The 19,812-nt window shown below is 39.5% G+C and overlaps 1 protein-coding gene across 1 annotated transcript in view; it reads right to left on the minus strand.

Moving 5' to 3' along the window:
* Positions 1–19,812, minus strand: part of LOC139722774 (girdin-like) — a 107,714-nt gene that overhangs the window by 39,390 nt on the left and 48,512 nt on the right. Inside the window, exons 4-5 of the mRNA XM_071634060.1 lie at positions 11,394–11,606; positions 6,460–6,600 (exon numbers count right to left, since the gene is read on the minus strand). Of these exons, the coding sequence (XP_071490161.1) occupies positions 6,460–6,600; positions 11,394–11,606 (354 nt within the window). The remainder of the gene's footprint in view (positions 1–6,459; positions 6,601–11,393; positions 11,607–19,812) is intronic.

Genomic DNA, 19,812 nt, shown 5'->3' on the forward strand with positions numbered 1-19,812 from the left:
GGCACCTGGGGAGACAATCCAGAGTTAACTGCCTGACAATATGGCCGCATAAATCACCAGTGGAATAGAAATGGACCTGCACTCCCCCCTGACAATTTACGACCTACTAGTACCCATTGCCTAAACACTATGGATGTAGTGGCAGCTCTCAGCTGGCAATTGACTGTTTCCTGGGCTATTCTTGATCTATCAGCCGACTTAAAACCCCTGACGAGACACTACTAGTAACAAATTACATTTCTACCTGCTCTGCACAAAGAGCATATTTTCCAAGTTATTACAATATCTACTGCACGATATATCACTATCATTGGAACACAGACTACAGTGCAATTACAGTCACACACACACACACACACACACACACACACACACACACACACACACACACATACACACACACACACACACACAAATAACAGGATGGCTAAATTTGGGAAACCTTTGACCTTGAACTTCAATATTTTATCCCTGTCATTAGTGGCATATTAACTGTTTATTCATTTCTATCCCCCCCCCCCCCTTGTACCAGATAATACTACCACTAGATATTTAAAGCTGAACTTACGCCTAGAGAATTGGTCACAAAAGTACAGTGACTTTTGACAAGTTTATACTGTCATAACCTACTATGTTCAGTTTATTTAGTTATTTCAAACCTGTCAACCAACTTAATCATCCCTGGACACTCTTAGGTGAAGTAATGACTGGAAGTAACGATTCTAATGGGAAAAAGTGGAGTGAGCTTTTTTACCCTAAACTTTGATCTTTTTCTTTTGTCATACGATATAAAATTTGACATTTACTGATCTGTGAATAACTGTAAGTCAATTTCTATCCTTTCTACCAAATTGCATTACTACTGGATTATTCTCTTTGAAGTTACATAAGAAAATATCTAATGCGGGTTTTTTTTCTCTCTCCAAATTTCAGTGATCTTTGAGGCTGGACCTTCAGGTACAATGTTTAATTTGCCTAAATCTACGCAGTGCAACTACACCTCAAGTAGTACACCTGGGCCTTGAACCAGGAAGATCCACTGAACATTTCTGTTTTAATTCAAAATATGGGTATGTGGGACTAATGGATGCACCAACCAGCTCCTACTATGGGGGCATTAGATCATGATTCACAGTTTCTATCATTAAAAGAGACTATTCTTCACTTTACTAACATTAAAACTATTCCCTGTCTTCACACTAAACTCTCAAAACACTGTACATGAAAGAACGCCTAAATCAAAATATGTAAGCTATCACAGAACCAAACAAGGGAATGCTAATCTTAGGCTTGTTTCGGTTTCTACGAGATAATGACAACATTGCAGTGTAAACATGAGACAGAGTATTTCTCTACACGTAATTACCACTTAAGCAATGGTCTGAGGTACCGGTAGTCAAAACGAGTTCTGTCATGACTGCGAAATGAGCGCAACAGAAAGGAAGCAAAACAAAATCTATTACAGATTTAGGAGATCATAAATCTATGCATCCACTCTCTCCTTTCTGTGATCATGTAGTTGAGATATACAGTAAAACATACATGATAGGAGGTAATAAGAGTTGGCCTTGGTATGTGTAGGCACATTTACTATACATTGTTGGTTCATGGGACAGAAGTGTCTGTATCTCACTGTGAATGGCATCCTAACTGATGAAATATCCACAGCAAATATGGAAACGTACATCCTACATAAATGAAATGAAACCCCCCCCCCCCAAAAAAAAGACAAAGAAAATTATGCAAATGGTAGGAATGCAAGGTGAAAACACTCTTTTTATTCCCCCATAGTCTTGGCACTTATATAGCAGACAAACACAGAGAAGAAATATCCATGTTGTTGAGCATGACCCTTGAAAAACACTAAACTGAGGTGCAACTTTCAGGGAGCAATGGCAGAAATCACATTTGTCTGAATGCAAACATGATCTTCAGCGGATATTGGATTATCAACCGAGGCATGGTTCCTGCGAGACAAGAAACCCTGTGAATTACTGCAACGTACGGAGTCAAATGACGACTTAAAAATGGCATGATTTCTCAGTCCTGTTTTCCGACTAGACAGAAGCCTGATTATTTTCAGCCAATTAAGTTAAAGGAGCAGAGGAAACCATGTCAGTGACATTATTTTTAATTTATTCTGATTATGTCGCAGTACTTAACAAGCCACAGAAGCTAACGCCCCTATTGTTTATTGTGATGTGTTAGTATGAAGTCACATATGACACTTAACACTGATTATCTACAAAGCTAATTCCTGATAATTATTTGAAGTCTAGGCAGAGAGAGGATGCTGAATACTTGAGACAAATTTAAGCCTGTCAGAGGTTGATTTGCTATGACATAAAGCATGCCTAGTATATCATATGTATAATAAGCCTTCCTTTTTGTAAAAACGCTAAACACTCTTTAATTCCAGAATTTAGAAATGTATTTCAGAAACGTGACCGCCGACAAGTTCTTTCGTCCAAGACCCTTCTTTGACAGACGTGCATGTGAAGTCTATGCTTAGATTTTTACTGATGTGCTGGTGATGCTGGGAAGTGTGGTACTTTACATGGACAGAGGGTTTCAATCTACCTGACAGGGAAGGGCAATTCACTTGAGCCACTATACTGCTGCAGCGAGGCAGCATGTCATGAATCATGCATGGGACTAAGGAAAAGCCACAAGGCTGGGGGAACACAACTCCTTCAGCATTCACTTTAATTCAGCAGAGAGAGAGAGAGAGAGAGAGATGGATAACCATAAGTAGACAGATAGTTGGAGAGAAAGAGACAGACAGAGACATAGACAGACAGACAACCATAAGAACAGAACGGAATAATGAGAAATAAAGACCTGCTCAGTTTTAAGTCATAGCAAAAACAGCATGTCACTATTACTCTGTATGCCTCTATGCTTGTAGTTTAATCTGCGAGTGTACAGTGTAACTTTTCACGAATTGGGGCTTGTAAGACAACTTCCTGAGTCAGTAAGCTCACTAAAGGCGTGTCTTCATCAGCCCGAAGTTCAAACTAGCGGGACATTTTGCGGTCTTAGAAAATAGCCCGATACGGTGAATGTGCGTCTTCATCAGTTCGAACAGCCTGCTTCGGGAAATTAGTCCGAAAATTGACGCATGCGCACTTTGCAATATTACTCTGCCTGAATCGCGGTTCGAAAGTGGATTTCCCCGCTCAAAATCTCCTATATCACCGTATGTACAATTCTACAGCCAGGGAGGTGAGCAGTACAGCAAATTCTCTCCAAAGGGATACTAATAACGCTACTCTTTCTTCTGTCCAGTGAGGCATCTGATATGAAATTAATGAATTGCAATGTTTAAACAAATCCAAAATGCACACAATCTGCAAGAATCTTTAGCCAAGGTAGAGTGGACCAGAAGAAGAGGTTTACCAAAAAAGAAAAAAAGAAAAAAAAAACCCAGCTAGCATGCACGGCACTGAGTTTTAATAGGGAGGTGAGAGAAATCACCTCCCTGCTTTTAAACATGACAACAACAGTAGGCCTATAGTACATGTACACACAAGTGATCCTTGAATACACCGTGTGTGTAATGTACTATACACAATCACTAGCTTGTACATGCGCTTTCCATTGCCAGCTGGCTAACCAGAAGCGGTGAGGGATCGATAAAATTTCGGACTGATGGAGACGCACCCAAAATAGCGCGCTATTTCACGAATTAGCACTCTAGTTGACGAACTAGACCAAGATTTTGGGGGAAATTTTCCCGATCAAATAGCGCACTATTTGCGTCTTCACTACACAGATAGCGCGCTATTTTGACATCGAACTAGATTAGTAACCGCAAGATAGCGCGCTATTTTGAAACTTAGGGCTGATGAAGACACGCCTTAAGACCCACACCGACAAAGCATTTATACGAAACAGTAGTCTGAAGTTTTAATTCCGTACCACACTGGCAATATGTAAATATATGTAGGCCTACATTGCATCTTTATATCTATGGACACGATGCTCTGGCCTGTTGCTAATTTCACACAACCAAATGACTTGGAAAATTTGCCAATATAAAAGCATCTCCACAATATTCATCAAATTCATTATGTCAAAAAAAAATCACTTGCATTTAGTGAAATAGCATTGATGAGTGAAATTTTCTGCGGCACATTTTTGTCCTTGCCTCCATTTATGAAGCATGATATCATTGGATCAGACAAGACACACCATCCAATTTCGTGCAGTCCTATAATTGGAGTGAAAATCCTAATCCTACGAATCTAATCATGTAAATTGGGTTTTCCATGCTTCAAAGACTTGATTTGCCACGGGCAATGGACGGATCGGACATAGGCTCCCTACTTATGCACTGAACATGGAACATCAGCTGACAATCCAAACACTCCCCCTAAACTTCCTACGACCCATCCATCCGCTTCAGCTCTACACAGCAACTTTATTATCGGGATATAACAAGCCCAGGCAGTTTGTCACACTCCTGTTACATTCAACTTTACAACAGTGTATGCCACTGCAAATGGTCCATGGCAGACAAAAACATAACAAAACCAAAACAAGAACCACAACCAAAAACATGCTTGTAAACTGAAAAGGGAAAATGGACTCTGACCTCATGCAGACTGGCATAAAAGCAAGTTTGGTTCATATTTCCTATAAAACGTAGCTGGAATCTCACAAACCTATAAGGGATTTTAGAATCCTTGCATTTTTTCATTCTCCCAGTAGACCATATATCCATAGTGTGGTGGTGGTTGTGTACATTTCTAACATTAATGTCCTAGCATATGGAGACAGTCCTAGACACAGCCCTAGACACAGCCCTTGGGCTCAATGCCAACCCATATGCACCACCATTATTATTCTGGGTTCCAATTTTTCTCAGACCAGAACTGCAATGACTGCAAACGGTTAGTCGCAATCGTTGCATTTAGTCGGACAGCAGCCAGGAAACAATCAATCAGCTTTGGGCGCTGAAGTCACGGCCGGGATTCAACTGCAATAATTGCACACCTCTGAACAAAAGGATGGTTTGATCATCAGCACTCAGAGTCAAAAATTCACATCAATCTTCCCCAAATTCTACACCAACTGGGCCTTCCACAGCTTTGTCTCTCTGTAGTGTCTTCGATATGATTCCATCATGACTGATTTTTTTTTTCTGCTATCTACTTCCTTTCCCAACCCTATAACGTAAACGTCGAAATTTTTCGCGGGATTAATTTTTCGTGCTGAGCAGCTTAAAAACATATTCGCAGGTTCTTGAATTCGCCATGCGCAATTGTCAACCCATCCACAATGTCCAGAGAAAATTGTGAAGATATTTTCGCTGTTATAGAATTCGCGCTGGCCAGAAGTAGCGCGAAATACGCAAAAATTAATGTACCAAAAACATTTCTGCGTTTATAGTACCTCATGTACAGTGTACCTTCTATATTATCAACTCATGTACACACATCTCTCCTCTTTTTTTTTTTTTTAATCAAACTTGGATTTTATAAATACCTTAGAAGCAATTTTGCAGTTTACAGAGTCAAGTCTAAACAATTAGCAGCACATCTGGAACAAGCACATGGGGGGAGGGGGAAGAGGGGGAGAGGACACTAAAAGGAAATGGTACTCTAAATGAGTGAAATCCACATGTAAGCACATTAGATGAAGTCATCATTGTGTCTCAGGCTCCAATAGATTTGCATACCTGGTACACGTGCCTGTCCTTATTACGGGTCCTTCATTTAATAAAATAAATTAAAATTCACAGAGGAAACTATGATCTTTTGAAATGAAGTTAATCATCGAAGGTTGACACGTTTTTGCATTGATGATATAGGCCTATATGGGTATAGAAGGGGAAGAGTGGCTGCAGGATCAATGACCTAAACCTGTGTGTCTGTGGTCTATGAACAAACCAATGGAAGATCTGTTTGGCAATTACAATACATCATCAGGGGATGAGATGGTGGTATTGATTGGTCTGCCGATGGAACAAACGGAACAGATGGAACAGACGTATCCCCCACACTGCGGTATGGGTGCTAGTAGGAGGTTCCTGCATCATTTGCCTCTTTGGCACAGTCAATGTGTTTTTGTTATGGTGAATTAATTTTGAAAGTTGTTTTTGTTTATGAATTTAGAATTGTTTTTGTTTATGAATTTAGAATTGTTTTGGTATATACATTTCAAAGAAAATTAGGCGGACATTTTTCTTTGTTGCAGCACAGCAGAGTACATCATGTATAATGCACTACTGAAGAGATGATGATGTGATGTAAAGTGCTACGAAACAACTTATAGCTTGTAAGAGCCCTGTATAAATTAATTATTGTATTGTATTGTATTGTATTGTATTGTATTGTATTGTATTGTATTGTATTGTATTGTATTGTATTGTATTGTATTGTATTGTATTGTATTGTATTGTATTGTATTGTATTGTATTGTATTGTATTGCATTGCATTGCACTATGGTCTCACCTCTGAGTAGTCGTCCCTTTCTGATGCCAGTCTGCGCAGGTGGTTGATCATGTTCTTGGACACGATCTCTTTCTGGGCCTGGTCCAAGTCCCCCACTTCTCCAAGCTCCAGACTGAAGACATTCTCTGAGTTGTCTGTGATCTGTGAGGGGTAATCAAGCGTTCAAACAGATATGACCCAATCCATCCTTTATATGAGATATTTCAGATTTGGGAGTCTGTTCAAAGTAATAATTCTAGTGTTGAGTTGCTCTTAATGCAAGTGACTGACAAATTGTCCTTCACCAACGTAAGTAAACTCTGATTAATCAGTTATTTTGAATAAATACACAGTAGTCACTGCTATGATGGATCAGATCCATCACTGGCTATTGGGTGGAAGCTTGGTATTTTAGTGGATACAACGTCTGTCTAGCAATTAGGAGGTCATTGGTTTGAGTCCAACAGGAGTTTGTATTTGTATGCCCATGAATTTTATCATGGCTACTACTAAAACACTGAATAATCAGTGTTTATTTACATTGATGAAGGGCAATTTGTCAACCAGATGCAGAAGGGAGTCTTTCCTCAAGTAAAGTTGTACATCAGGTTAGCATCTTTCTGCTTTGATTGAGCTATGGTTGTACATGTACAATCAATAAAGTGAAGCACCATGAACAAGATGTTTTATCACGAGTATTTTTGGTAATTCTGCTTTGAATTAATCTGATCACTAGTGGGGTTTCAAAATGTTTGCTTGTAAGCAGGTATGATGACAGGTACATTGCAAAAAGTAATTCAATTTGTCTGATTGATCATCATTATTAACTTAACTACACTAGAAAAAGGAAAACATGACCTCGCATCCCACTGACCCCGAAAGGATATTGCTCTGAGAATGAAGGTTCCTTCTCACACGGTCATATTTCTTCATAAATACAAGACTTCCTCAAATTATCACACATGGTTCACACTTATGTGGACAACACAGGTATGTCGCTCCAATGAAAATGCCGCTACCTCAAAGTTGTGGATGGTTCCCTTTGCGTGAACCCTGGCTGGCAAAGGGCCAATCATGGAAGATCAGGAAACAATTTGAAACTTCAGTGTTTCCTTCCTCTTTAGTTTATCAAAATGTGGTTGTAATGCTCAGTAGTATAGTAATGTTATGATGATGTTGTCTTTTTCTGTGACCTGTCTGAAAAGATGTGATTCAAGATGAAGCACATGTATTCAGGCACGTGCATCTTGATAACAAGATTAAAGACATAATTGGTTAAAAGCACAATTGATCTGAAGACCTACAGGTCAAAAGAAAGAAAACTCTTTAAAAGTAAACATTTATATAACAATCACTATAATTCATTCAGAAATTGCTCTTGGAATGAAAATACTTCTACATCTCGTAGCAGTGTTGCTATACAGATTGCATGACTAAAGCAACTACAGCCTGTGATATTTAGTTTGACACTTGAGCACCAGTCTATAAAAATATCACAAATATGGCATTTTGAGTTTAAGGTAGAGTACAAGTTCTAACTTAATGACCTAAATCATGTAACAGCATGACAGATTTGTATCCCACTTCATTACTTTGCAGGTAATTGGGACAACAGACAAGCAATGCAGTGGAATTGGATTTCGATTAGAACACTCGGCAGGTTGGAATATCCTCATTTTGCATTGTATGCATGAATTTCCTTCATCCGCCTCATGCCACGCTCTGCTCGGCTAAAAACATCGCCTAATTACATGCCTCAACATCTCATCAGGAATACTCAGGGCAGTGTTATTGATCGCTATTTCCCGGCCATGACACAGTGACGTTAACACTGGCATTCATTAACAGGGCTGTCTATACACTTGGAAACCCATTTCACTCTTTGTTTTCTACCCTACAGTGTCCCCTTGAGACCAAGATCTCTTAAAACCCCCTCGGGGTCTGTAAATGAGGGCAAGTGACAAAATAAAGACTCAAAATATGAAGAGAAGTGAGATGGTGGAATTAGGTGATTAACAAGATGACAAGAAAGCACCTGAAGCTAATCATTGAGCACAATGATAAAGTACTCAGAGCAAGGGTGAGGAACCTCGACCAGTGCAAGTGCTGTATCAGAAATTATCAGTTACATGTATAGAGAATGAAAATAATACAGGAGAATGGAACTAACAGGGGGGACTGAAGGCTGAAGAGTACTACAAATTGTCAAGAGGTAAAAGTGATCCAACTACTCAAAGAAAGATAGCACAGTGGATTAATGACAACTGAACTGAGAGTCAGTCAGTTTTCAGTCATTAGTTATTTTGTTGTTCTTGATGTCAGCCTCAGGGGAATGAAATTAACATCACAAAGGACAATTCACTTGGTTTATATTATGTACAACATAAATGTTTTTTTTTTTCTTTTTTGCATAAACTACATAAGCAAGGAAGAATGACAAGATCATGAAAGAGAGACAGACAAAAAGACAGACAGACCAGGGAGGTGACACCTCCTGGACAGACAGACAGACAAACAGACAGACAGAGAAACAGAGACAGACAGAGAGGGAGGGGGACTACACAAACCAGACAAGCTTGGGGGGGGGGGGGGGGGAGGGTAGCATCTACGGAAGACTTGTTATTAAATAATTCACTAGAGAAGAATGGGAAACAACAAATTAGAAGAGTTGATGGCATAACTGTCAGACATATTCACCGATGATTAATGACAAGACAACTCATCTTTATAGAGCTAGAACTTTAAACTTGTTCCAGAATGCAATATTTGATATCCCCACAACAATGACTGTTTGAATAATCACACAGTAAAAAGTCCCACTTCATCAGTAATCAAACATGCTGATAATCATAACCTAGCTGTCTTAAAGTACTCCTCCAGCAAGATTTCCGCTTTACACAGCATATTTTGTCACAGTACATGCATTAATACATCATCTACGAAACAATTTTCAGTGGGATAATAGCAGATGCATATAAATAACAATTGAAATAAAGACAATTCGCGAGGCAAAAATACAATCAATAAACAAAACAGGAAAAAAAATGAGAAAGTGCTGTACTTGAGGTCATTGCATTTTCTACAGTGTGCGGGTACTGTATGTCAACATCCACCAGAAATCAATAAAAATCTGTGACTCTATCAAAACTGAAAATTGCAATATGTTTTTACTCTACATGATACAGATTTTCCATAGCATATAGCCAGTTCACACCCTGATGTAACCTTCAGATATAGGCCACTTTAATAAGTTTTCATCAGGTCTGATCTCTACGTGGTCTGTGGAAGGTGCACTTAGATAAATTTGCATAAAATTTCCTCCACTTTCCCCGGCACTCCACTCCCATCTCATTTGATCAGGTTGATTAGATCTGAAGCCTGCCAGCTCCGAAGCCTTCGCTTCATTTGTCCAGAGCAGAATCTGTTGACACTCTGCAGCGTAGACAAATTACGCTCCATAATTTGCGCCAAAGATATCGCGGCGGAGCTCCAGTGCCGGTCTGCGCGGCGTTTTGCGTCACTACCGAGCGAGGGGTGGCCGGCAGCGAGTGAAAACGTGAATTGTGCCGCATCACGATCAGATTTGTCATAAAACCCAACTGAATGAAACTCTGTCCCCCTTTCCCCTCCTTCTTCCTGTTGGGCGCTGCCAGTAATTTCCTTCTCGGGAGTGACGAATGGCTCCCTCGCAAGTCTATATCTGTCTTCGCTATTCAAACCAGGGCTAACAGGGAACATCCCTGCAGTTGCACAAATGATTTGCAACACAGAACTAATGTTTTAAATGTAATTTTAACATACTTAAGTGCATTAATGTAAGGTATGTGTTTATCATTCAACATTTCTAAAGATAGGGGCTTTCTTCTCCTTTTTTTCTGATTCTGAAATAGCAGGAAGCTTGACTTTTCGAAAAAGCAGTATGGGGAAAAACTTCATTACAATGCAATCAGCCAGCCATGACAAGATATCAGTGATACTCTGCCATGATACAGGCATTCTACTTCTATGTTAGGCTGACTGAACCAAATCCTTTGTACTTCCACAGTCATAGAGTTCAGAGAGCATGGAAAGGTCTCAGACATGATGATCACCTTTGTGTTCTTTATTTTTCACCTTGCTTCATACAGTTTGTGTGGAGTCATAGTTGTAACTAGGTTTGCATTCATGCAAATTCATGAGACATTCATATAACTTGACCAGTCACGCATCGCTGTGAAGCATTCATATTCTGGATTGACATTCACTTTTAGTTTTGTACATGTACCTAGCATTGGCAGAAACTATGAAGACATGATACTCTACAGCACAGTGCCTAATTAATCTACATAGGCTATGTTTCGTTAACAGTAAAACATAGCTTCTATACCCCTGCAAAAACTGTCTATTTTTTATCTAAAATGGACACAATTGCAAAAGAAATGTGTGAAATAACACTGTGATAACATGACTTCAGTTGGAAAACAGCAAAAATGTGAAATATTAGCCTTAAGGTACACTGCAAGTATTGCAAGCTCAGAGCAAACGCGATCATGGCTGCTACATAATGTTGAATTATTGATTATCAATAATCGACAAATCAGGCCACAGCAGCAGCCATCAATCTTCTGCACAAGAGTGAATTGCATGTAGCTTGTTGGGAAATAGGATTGGTAGGCACAAGCGATCATCACGCAACATTCTACCCTCCCACTACTGAATGGGAAGATCTCTGCTTAAGGAATATCAGTCATGATGTTTTGATCTCAAAATATTTAAAAATAAGTCATTATTCTGGCAAATCGCATCAGCCAGACAAGTTTTCTTCGAAGACCTTTTTGATGTATTGCAAGAAAATTCCAAATGGTGGAAGATGAATTTTGAGCCCTTTTGAGAACTATGCTTTGCCTTTAATGCAATCATTATCATAACAAAAGGTCAGTCCATTTATTCCCAAAGCAACCCAAATTACTACCAACCTCCTGGATGTGCACGACGATCTCCTGCTGGACGTCGAGATCTAGCCGCTTGATCCGCTCAATGAAGAGCTCCTTCTTGTCACTTTGAACGGCGCAGCCGAGCATGAGGAGCAGGACCTTCTGGACCTCGATCAGGGCCTCCTCGCTGAGTGGATCCTTGGCGATGGTCAGCACGTTGGGCAGCTTCATCACTATCAGCTGGTCAAGCATGTCCTGTACCAGACAAAGAGATAGGACACAAGAAGAAGAGATACCATCAGTAATTGACAGAGATGATGAGAGGTCAAAACATGTATTTGCTTAAAGGAATCGTCCGGACCACGCTCATATCATCATTAACGAATAGAGGAGAGTAGAACAAACAGAATGAGGAAAGTTCCACTGAATTCTGATGAAAATACGAAAGATTTGGAATATCAGAGTATTGCACATTTTCACCAAATTACAATCATACATACTGTAAAAAGAGAAATAGTCGTGTGCATATCAATTTTGCAAGAGGCAAGATTCACAAGATTAAAATGCATGCAAAAGTCCTTGTTTTCACTATATGCATTGAATGCCAGTGACAATTCACAAAAATTTCTTCGGGCGAAAAAGGCCATCGGCTCCGATTCGCAAAAATTTCATGCCGCAAAAATATCTTGCTCGACATTATGCTAATTGGCATGGCTACATTATCACCTAATAGCACTTCATACACCACTTGTATCTCTATTTATTAAACCAACATCTTTACAGATCTTTGACTTAGTTCTTGGTATGACATTAATTTCTCTGGGAAGAGGAAAGGATGTTAATGACTGTGGCATGACACCTACCCAGAATCGATACCTTTTTGTGGAGTAAAATCGCTAACAGCCTCAATTAATGTTTGAAGAGGAAAACAAAACTACAGTAAAAAAAAAAAGGTATCAATTTCAAAGTGACGTACACAGCACTTACAATGTACAACTTCAAAGAGAGAATGACAGTTTCAGAGCAAGAATTGTGTTATTTTGTTGCTAGGAGACATAATTACAGATTATGATTATGTTATATCCCTTTTATGGATCCTCAACTATAATGATCTGGGAGCTGGGGAGGCTGCTTACATGGCCTTTTACAGGGATACTTAATACTTCTTTTGTTCACATGGCTGTAACATCTAGTTTTGATTACTATACTTTGTTTATAGGCATCATGGTATTATTAAGATAGAAATGTATGTTTTAGAATCAAATATTGCATATTTTGATTTGTTTGTGTATAGATGTATTTTTTTTTTTGCCGATTTGTTCATGATTATGTAACTGTAATTGCTGAGTGTGTTTTTTATCATGTAAGATGTATTGACATATTATTTTGTATTGTCCTTGGTCTTTGCCTTGCGTCTCCTGTTTAATCCAGGAGGCAACCTAGGCCTTTCAGGTCACATGAAATTCATATCATAAAGAATGTTGAACAACTCCTGCTTGGCATATTTTCTCTACAATCTCTCTTCATGACCCTATTTAAGATACAATCAAATATATTCTGTAATTTCATATCACTTGTGATATGAAATTAAGCCATTCAGTCCTGTCAAAAATATTTTGGTATATCCAGTTTACACACACACAAATACAGAATTCTATGGGAGCCAAAATCACAGTCTTCTGACTAAGAGAGCCCTTTCAAAGTCCCTACGGAATGCCACGTTAGATGACTCACTGACATTCATATGGTAACAAGCTTTCTCTGTAATACTTCCTAGGACTTCACTCTTCACTTTTCACGGTTCTGTTGCACTGAAAAATCAATCGTTTCACTCAATGCATCTATCACATTGAGATAAAATTCCTTTTTCTTTTCTTTTTTGTCAAAGGGTCATTCATTGTAGCACCTCTCTGAAGATTGAACATATATACGTTAAGGAGCAGAAGGCAAAATCAGCATTCTCTACAACAGACAGAGTTTGCCTGTAGATTCATAGTCAAGACTTGATAATTACAACCTGTCACATTACAGGTGGGTGTGACATGTGTATCATCATGGTAATATAGAGAGAAGAAATTGGGGAAAGAATGTTCTACATGGAATGTCTGCCATACAAGAATTCTGGAATGAAATATGGAGAAATGTCATGAATGATCAAGTAATCCTTGACAGGATCTTGAAAGAGATGCAAGCAACACAATTAGTCATCCTCGTCATGCAGAATATGATCTTTCAACTCACATACACACTATTGAAAAGATTAAAATGCAAAGTTTTCCAAAGTTTGTGAATTGGTGGACAACAAATAATGTTCCAAGAGGAAATGACATGCTTCATAAAAAGACTTGCTTTCAGCAAGAGCTGGTGTACAGTTGTATGCATCAAAGCTTTGCACGCTCACTCAAATCTTAGAAATTACCAGTACCACAAAAAATTTCCCACTTTGCACAATCATTTGGTAATGTGAAAAGTTAAATCTTTAAGCACAAACTAATTCTTTAAAAAAATGCCACAAAACTGTAAATAAAGTAGCAGCTAAACAGGTGCCCCAGCTGAAAGTGATGATAGGGAGAGAACCGCGTTGTTTGTGAGAGGGTGGTAATCGATGAGGGAGCAACCTGATCGCATCCACACCAGGCCCAGAGACAGCGAGTCTGGTGGCGAACCGGGAGGTTATGGGAGGGAGTTGATCTCGCGCCTAACTAAACTGAACTCCCTCATCACACGAGCGTGATGGGAATTCCATCAAGGTCTCTTCTTTAATAATCTGATTAAGTCATCACAGTGGTCGGAATTCAAGATGCGGTGGCATTCGGACCTGTTGGAAGATGACTTAGTAATGGTGGATGGGCAGCTGCAAAGGGTAGCCTTGTGAGGTCCCAAATGAGGTGCAATGTGTGGCTTGAGCTTCACAGTTCTCGCATGCAATTCATGTTCGCTCTTAGAATAAAATTCGGACAAATTTAGCTCATTCTTCAGTTTCTTTCCTAGTTGGTTGTCATCTTCTTTCTTGGGGGAGGAAATGTCCTGATTATTGACGTGCAAGTCTCACTCCTGTTTGTGTCACAATCAAAGAGGTAATGCCCATCACATAAATGCAACTTTTACTCTTTCTTTCATTTACTGCCTACTAAAATCACATATATGCACATACTTTGTGTTTGTTTTTTTAAAAATCTCAACAAGAGAATGCTTCCATTCTGGATTGAGTGCACAGAATCACTCACATAATTGGGATGATGACATTCAAGCTCAATTGCTGCAAAGTCTGGCTTCTGCATGGTTTCAAGAATGGTTTCAAGCTATGTTTCATTTCCATGGTAACACAGAGAGGAGTAGGAGGCAAGCCGATAATGCACTGCACAGTTAACCCACAGCTTGCTGGCAACTGGGTGTGCTAGGTACAAACTCTATAGGAAACTACGGCATCTCGGGAGACAATGGGTTAAGTTTAAAACATCATGCTGTAGAAGCTGGATGGATGCAAGAGCTAAGTGAGCCCAGCAGGAACCTAATGAATCCTGTCACATCCTGGAGGACACCACGGCAGGAGTCCCCTGAATCCCTCCCATCACTGCCTCCAGAGAAAATGGTATGCTGGAGAAGATCCGAATGATTGGAGTGAGGAGGAAAAAAATACATTATTTGCTCCCTTCTGTGGCAAAATGTGATCTGAAACACGACCTGAAAACAGGAAAGATTGTTTCCTTTCACCAATATCAGGTGTGATGACAAGAATAAACACATACTCCCATTTTACTTGTGAGGCATGTGGAACCAAAACTACACACTGCTCAACATCAATCCACGCTTATCCAATAAAATAAATTGTGATCTACAATGTATGATCGGTTCTGTTTGATCTCACCAGCTTCATCAACTTGAAGGTCCTTTAAAAAGCACACCAACTACTTTCAAATTTCATAGGATGTATTAACAACATTATCTGGACTGTACCATCGTCTCTCAGTGCATTACGTGAATATGAATTTGCTTGTGTGAAAATTACCAGAATAAATCCTTTAAGAACACAAAACCAGCCAGCAGCTTGTGAAGTATAGCCATATTGCACGAATCTCATTTCTTTTGTCCCGAACAGACTTCACAGAGAAAAGTCTGACCAGTAACTACTTGAGTGCGACTTGTACCAACTCCCATGAAAACTAAAACACAACAGTTTGTTAAATATGCAGGAAAACACCCACAGGTATTTTTTAAACCATTTTTTTAAAGTAAAAAAGGAGGAAAAATATTTCTCCCCAGGCAAAAACAAATACAGCACAACCAGATATGGTGCAACTTTGACCTTATTGTTGTGATCAGGCAATTCAAATCTGCCATATTACCACAGGCAACTGCACTTTGTGATATATTAGTCATATTTCAAAACAGCATTCTACAAGGGGAATGTAAATATGGCGTCCTGGGAGTTGTGACAGGGCATTGCAGACTGGGCCATCCTACATGTACCATTCAGTGATTGATTTTTGCTGGTTCTAGGCAAAGAGCCGCAACTCAACGAGGGCGAACAGTGATTTTCAAGATGGGCAGGCTTGGGTATACCAACCACTGTGTTGGTCCCAAACTTTTGACCTTGTACCATCCATCAAATGGGGATCAGAATCTCTGGTCTGACTCACAACTCTACTCATAGAATGGAATGTCTTTTTTTTTCTGCCTTTATCTTGACAGATAAACAGATAACTCATGTGGTATTACATGCCTTATATTCTACACCGTTGAGAGACGTGACAAATTCAAGTAAGTGAATTGTTTCTTCACCGATTTCTGCCATCACTGTTCTCTGTTTTTGTTCAATCATTACACAGTGAACAGCCACAGTCACATTTGCAGTATTCTTTCAACGGCAAGATATATTGCTAGCTTCATATTTCCATATGATTGCACAGTAAACCTTTAAAAATGTACATGGCTATATACAAGCAAGAAATATTTCCATTCAAGACAAAATACATGAGGCAAAACATCTGTCCTTGTGATCCCCTTAATCAGCTACAATGGCACAACAAATGAAAACAGTAAATGCACTTCATTCTGTAAACTTGTGTGATAGAGCTACTGTATCATGTTTGGATTCTGTACTTCCGCAACAAGGACCCCCCCCCAAAAAAAAAAAAAGAAAGAAGAAGAAGAAGAAGAAGAATAGCAAGACTCAGATTATCTGATGGCGTCTTCGCTGTATCAACCACAGAATAATTCTGAATGGTAAGTTACTTTTTAAATACTTCCATAAAATGCATTCATGCTAAACAAAGGAAAGTTTGCTATCCATGCAACCATGCAATGTGACACCAATATATCCGGATGGAGTTACAAGAGAACAGATTAATACATCACATGCCTGCTGAACTGTTGTATCTCAGTAGTGATTTTGCAAGGCAGAACACAAATCCTACCATAATTTCATCTTCTTTTTTTTAACCGAATTCTTTTTTACTTCAGTTGTTTACTACAGAATATAACAGAAAGCTATGAATGAAAAATGCCAACTATTTCTCCTTCATTTTCATGAAGGCTTGCGACAGTAAGCCTAATCCTCTAAAATTTTCCCTTTTCAGCATGAGCAAAGTATATTGAAGGTAACTGTTCTGCATAATCCTAAAGGTCATTTTTCCAAGGGCCTTTCAAAAAAAAAAAACATATAGGCCTATTTATACGAATGATATCAAGGAAAATGAGCTTCCAGTAAAATCACTCCAGACTTTACTTTTATTCATCAAGCAGTTGAAATGAATATTTCTGCATTATGAAAAATCTTTTCCACTTTGATATACAAGTAGGCCTTCTGTACCATATATCAATTTATTATTATTCAGAGTTAGTCTTGAGGTACAGTCTTCAAGCAACTTCACTAATATTGAGACTACTCTACAAATTGCCATGGTTATAATCAAAAGAATACAAAATGAATGGCTTAGTTACAATCTACTTTCTGTTGTCAAGTCTGTGTTTCTAAAGGGGTCATAGGTTAAGTAGTATTCGGTTTACAGTTGTCAATCTCTTTCCTGGATTTGGTTCCTTTTCATTTTCCTGACAAATTTGCTTCAATTACCTATGGTTGGCATGTTATTGTTGCTTTTCTGATTCACACCTTTCCCCCTTTATGAGACCCATGAACTAACCCCGACTGAATTTACACACTGTGCCTTTGTGTAGGTTTTCCATGCCGTGCATTCCAGAGTGTTCTCATTTCACTGAAATCAGAACCCAGGTTCGTGCCGACTGCCAAGCCGACCGCCTGCATTCGACACTAGATTCTCACACCACTCAGTCGCCGCAAACTTAATCCTACATCAGTCCATGGAAAGAAAAGCTCTACTCCACTGACCTCCACTCTGACTAATTTCAACAAAACTTGACACCCAAAAATGTGGATTCTGGGGAAAAAATATGGGAAGAATGTTAGTTTATTTGTCTTGTGTGGCCTTTGCAACCAGGCTTCAGGTTATATTCAATCATATCATGTTCAGGTCCAGGTCTGGGCAGCCCCTCCTTTGCTAAAGTAGCAGAGAATGTACTGCTTGGATGCACCAGACATAGCAGTGTCACTTAAAGGGGAGATCGTCATATCAGGATTCCATCCACACAATACCACAGAGAAACCGTTTTCCGCGCCTTTTCTAAGCAGCATAAGAGAAGCAGACAATGAGTGTGTTTCTACTGAGCAATGAAAATTCGAGGTGATGCGAGGCGATGCGAGGCGATGCGAGGCGATGCGAGGCGATGCGAGGTGATGCGCAGTGATACACGGTGATGCGCGGCGATGCGCGGTGATGCGAGGTGCTCCGTCGTCCGCCTTTTGAGGTGGTCGATGCGTGGTGATGCGAGGGAGGATTCTCAGTAGAAACACACTGGGTAGCGAAATTTGCAGTGTACCCGATATCTTGAATTATTGGGAGCTTTCACCCCGCGCTTTTCAAATCAGTTCATCGCACACTCCGACACTTGTGTGTACACAGCGACCATAGTTTCATAAGCAATAAGCAATATCAAAACATTTTGAGGGAAAGTTTGAGGAAAATTGGACAATCCATTCATAAGTTATGAATCTTAACATTTCTGCTGGATGAGAAGACTACTACACTTCATGATGTAACATGCAGAGAACAATAAGGAAAATATGAAGAGAATTCCACAAAATTTCATATATTTTTTTTCAAAAAGTACACATTCCCTGGACTTGTTACTGTTGCACGTTAAGGGTAATATCATACCCCCTGCCTTCTAAAAGAGGTAAGTCAAGTGCTCTTTCCTCATGCGCTAAAAGTGAACATATGTTGAATTTTCTTGATATTTTCTTTAGGCCTATATTGTTCTACACAAGTGACATCATAGGATGTAGTAGTCTTCTCATCCAGCGATGGCGGCATTAAAACTTCAAAAATTCATAACTTTTGAACGGATTGTCTCATTTTCCTCAAACTTTCGCTGATGTATTCTACTAATATTGCTGCATTCTCCCAATCCACATGTATATGAAAGTGAACTTGTCCTTTAAGCCTCTTCCGATCCACAATCCAGAAGTACTCCTGCCCCTTCTTCCTTCCTGTTCTTGAGGGGCTGCCGAGCCCTCCTGCCTGCTGCCTCCGTGAATCAGCCTTCTTCCACTACCTTCAGAAGCTCTGCCCAATCTGTGATTACTGCAGGTGATTACTGCAGGCCATCGATTTTCCCCGTTCTTCCTCCCTCCATTGCTGCCGCGCGTCAATATCTATTAACCAACCGTGCTGGCCTCGATAAGGCTACAGTGGGTTCGGGAAAAGGGCACTGCAAGACTTGCCATGTGCTGGCTATGACATGTTGCAGACACTTGGGATATCACCATGTGATTTCTTTTCTCTTTGTTATAAGCAGTGCACAGAATGTGAATAATTCAACTGAATTTATCATCTGTCTACCATTTCTTGCAGCAATTACTGACGTTAGAATTTAAGCCCTTATCACATGGACTTAAGATTCACACATCAACTCTTTTGTATATCCTTTCAAGAGTAGGAACACACTACAGTACCGAAAGAGATTACACATTAAATGCGACAAAAGTATGGGAATATGATCAATTTTTAATGCCATCAACTTTCAGAATTTCTTGGGTTTTTTTTTTAAACAGCTTTCAAAAATGATCACAGATAACCAAATAAAAATGAGAATTTACGCACACAGACATGCATATGGATAGCTCTAAAATATCTGCCATCATCCCCATGAATGTCATGCATTGAGGGCGCCCAGAACTTGCATTTGTGCCACACCACAACCTGACAATTTCTGGAAGGTTGAACAATGAACAGAAGGAAAACACACAGCAGAAAGAGAAGTGCAAAATTAAAGAAATAAGAAAGCAACCAGAGCCTAGAGGAGCCCCACTTCAACGGCACACAAAAAGGGGGCATGCGGTAGGTCGAGAATCAGGTTCATTCTCCGCATGGTTAGAGCGAGA

Source organism: Diadema antillarum, unplaced genomic scaffold (genome assembly GCF_040938485.1).
Source record: "Diadema antillarum isolate AM-2024a unplaced genomic scaffold, OU_Dant_1.0 scf00000171, whole genome shotgun sequence".
In the NCBI taxonomy this organism is placed as follows: Eukaryota; Metazoa; Echinodermata; class Echinoidea; order Diadematoida; family Diadematidae; genus Diadema; species Diadema antillarum.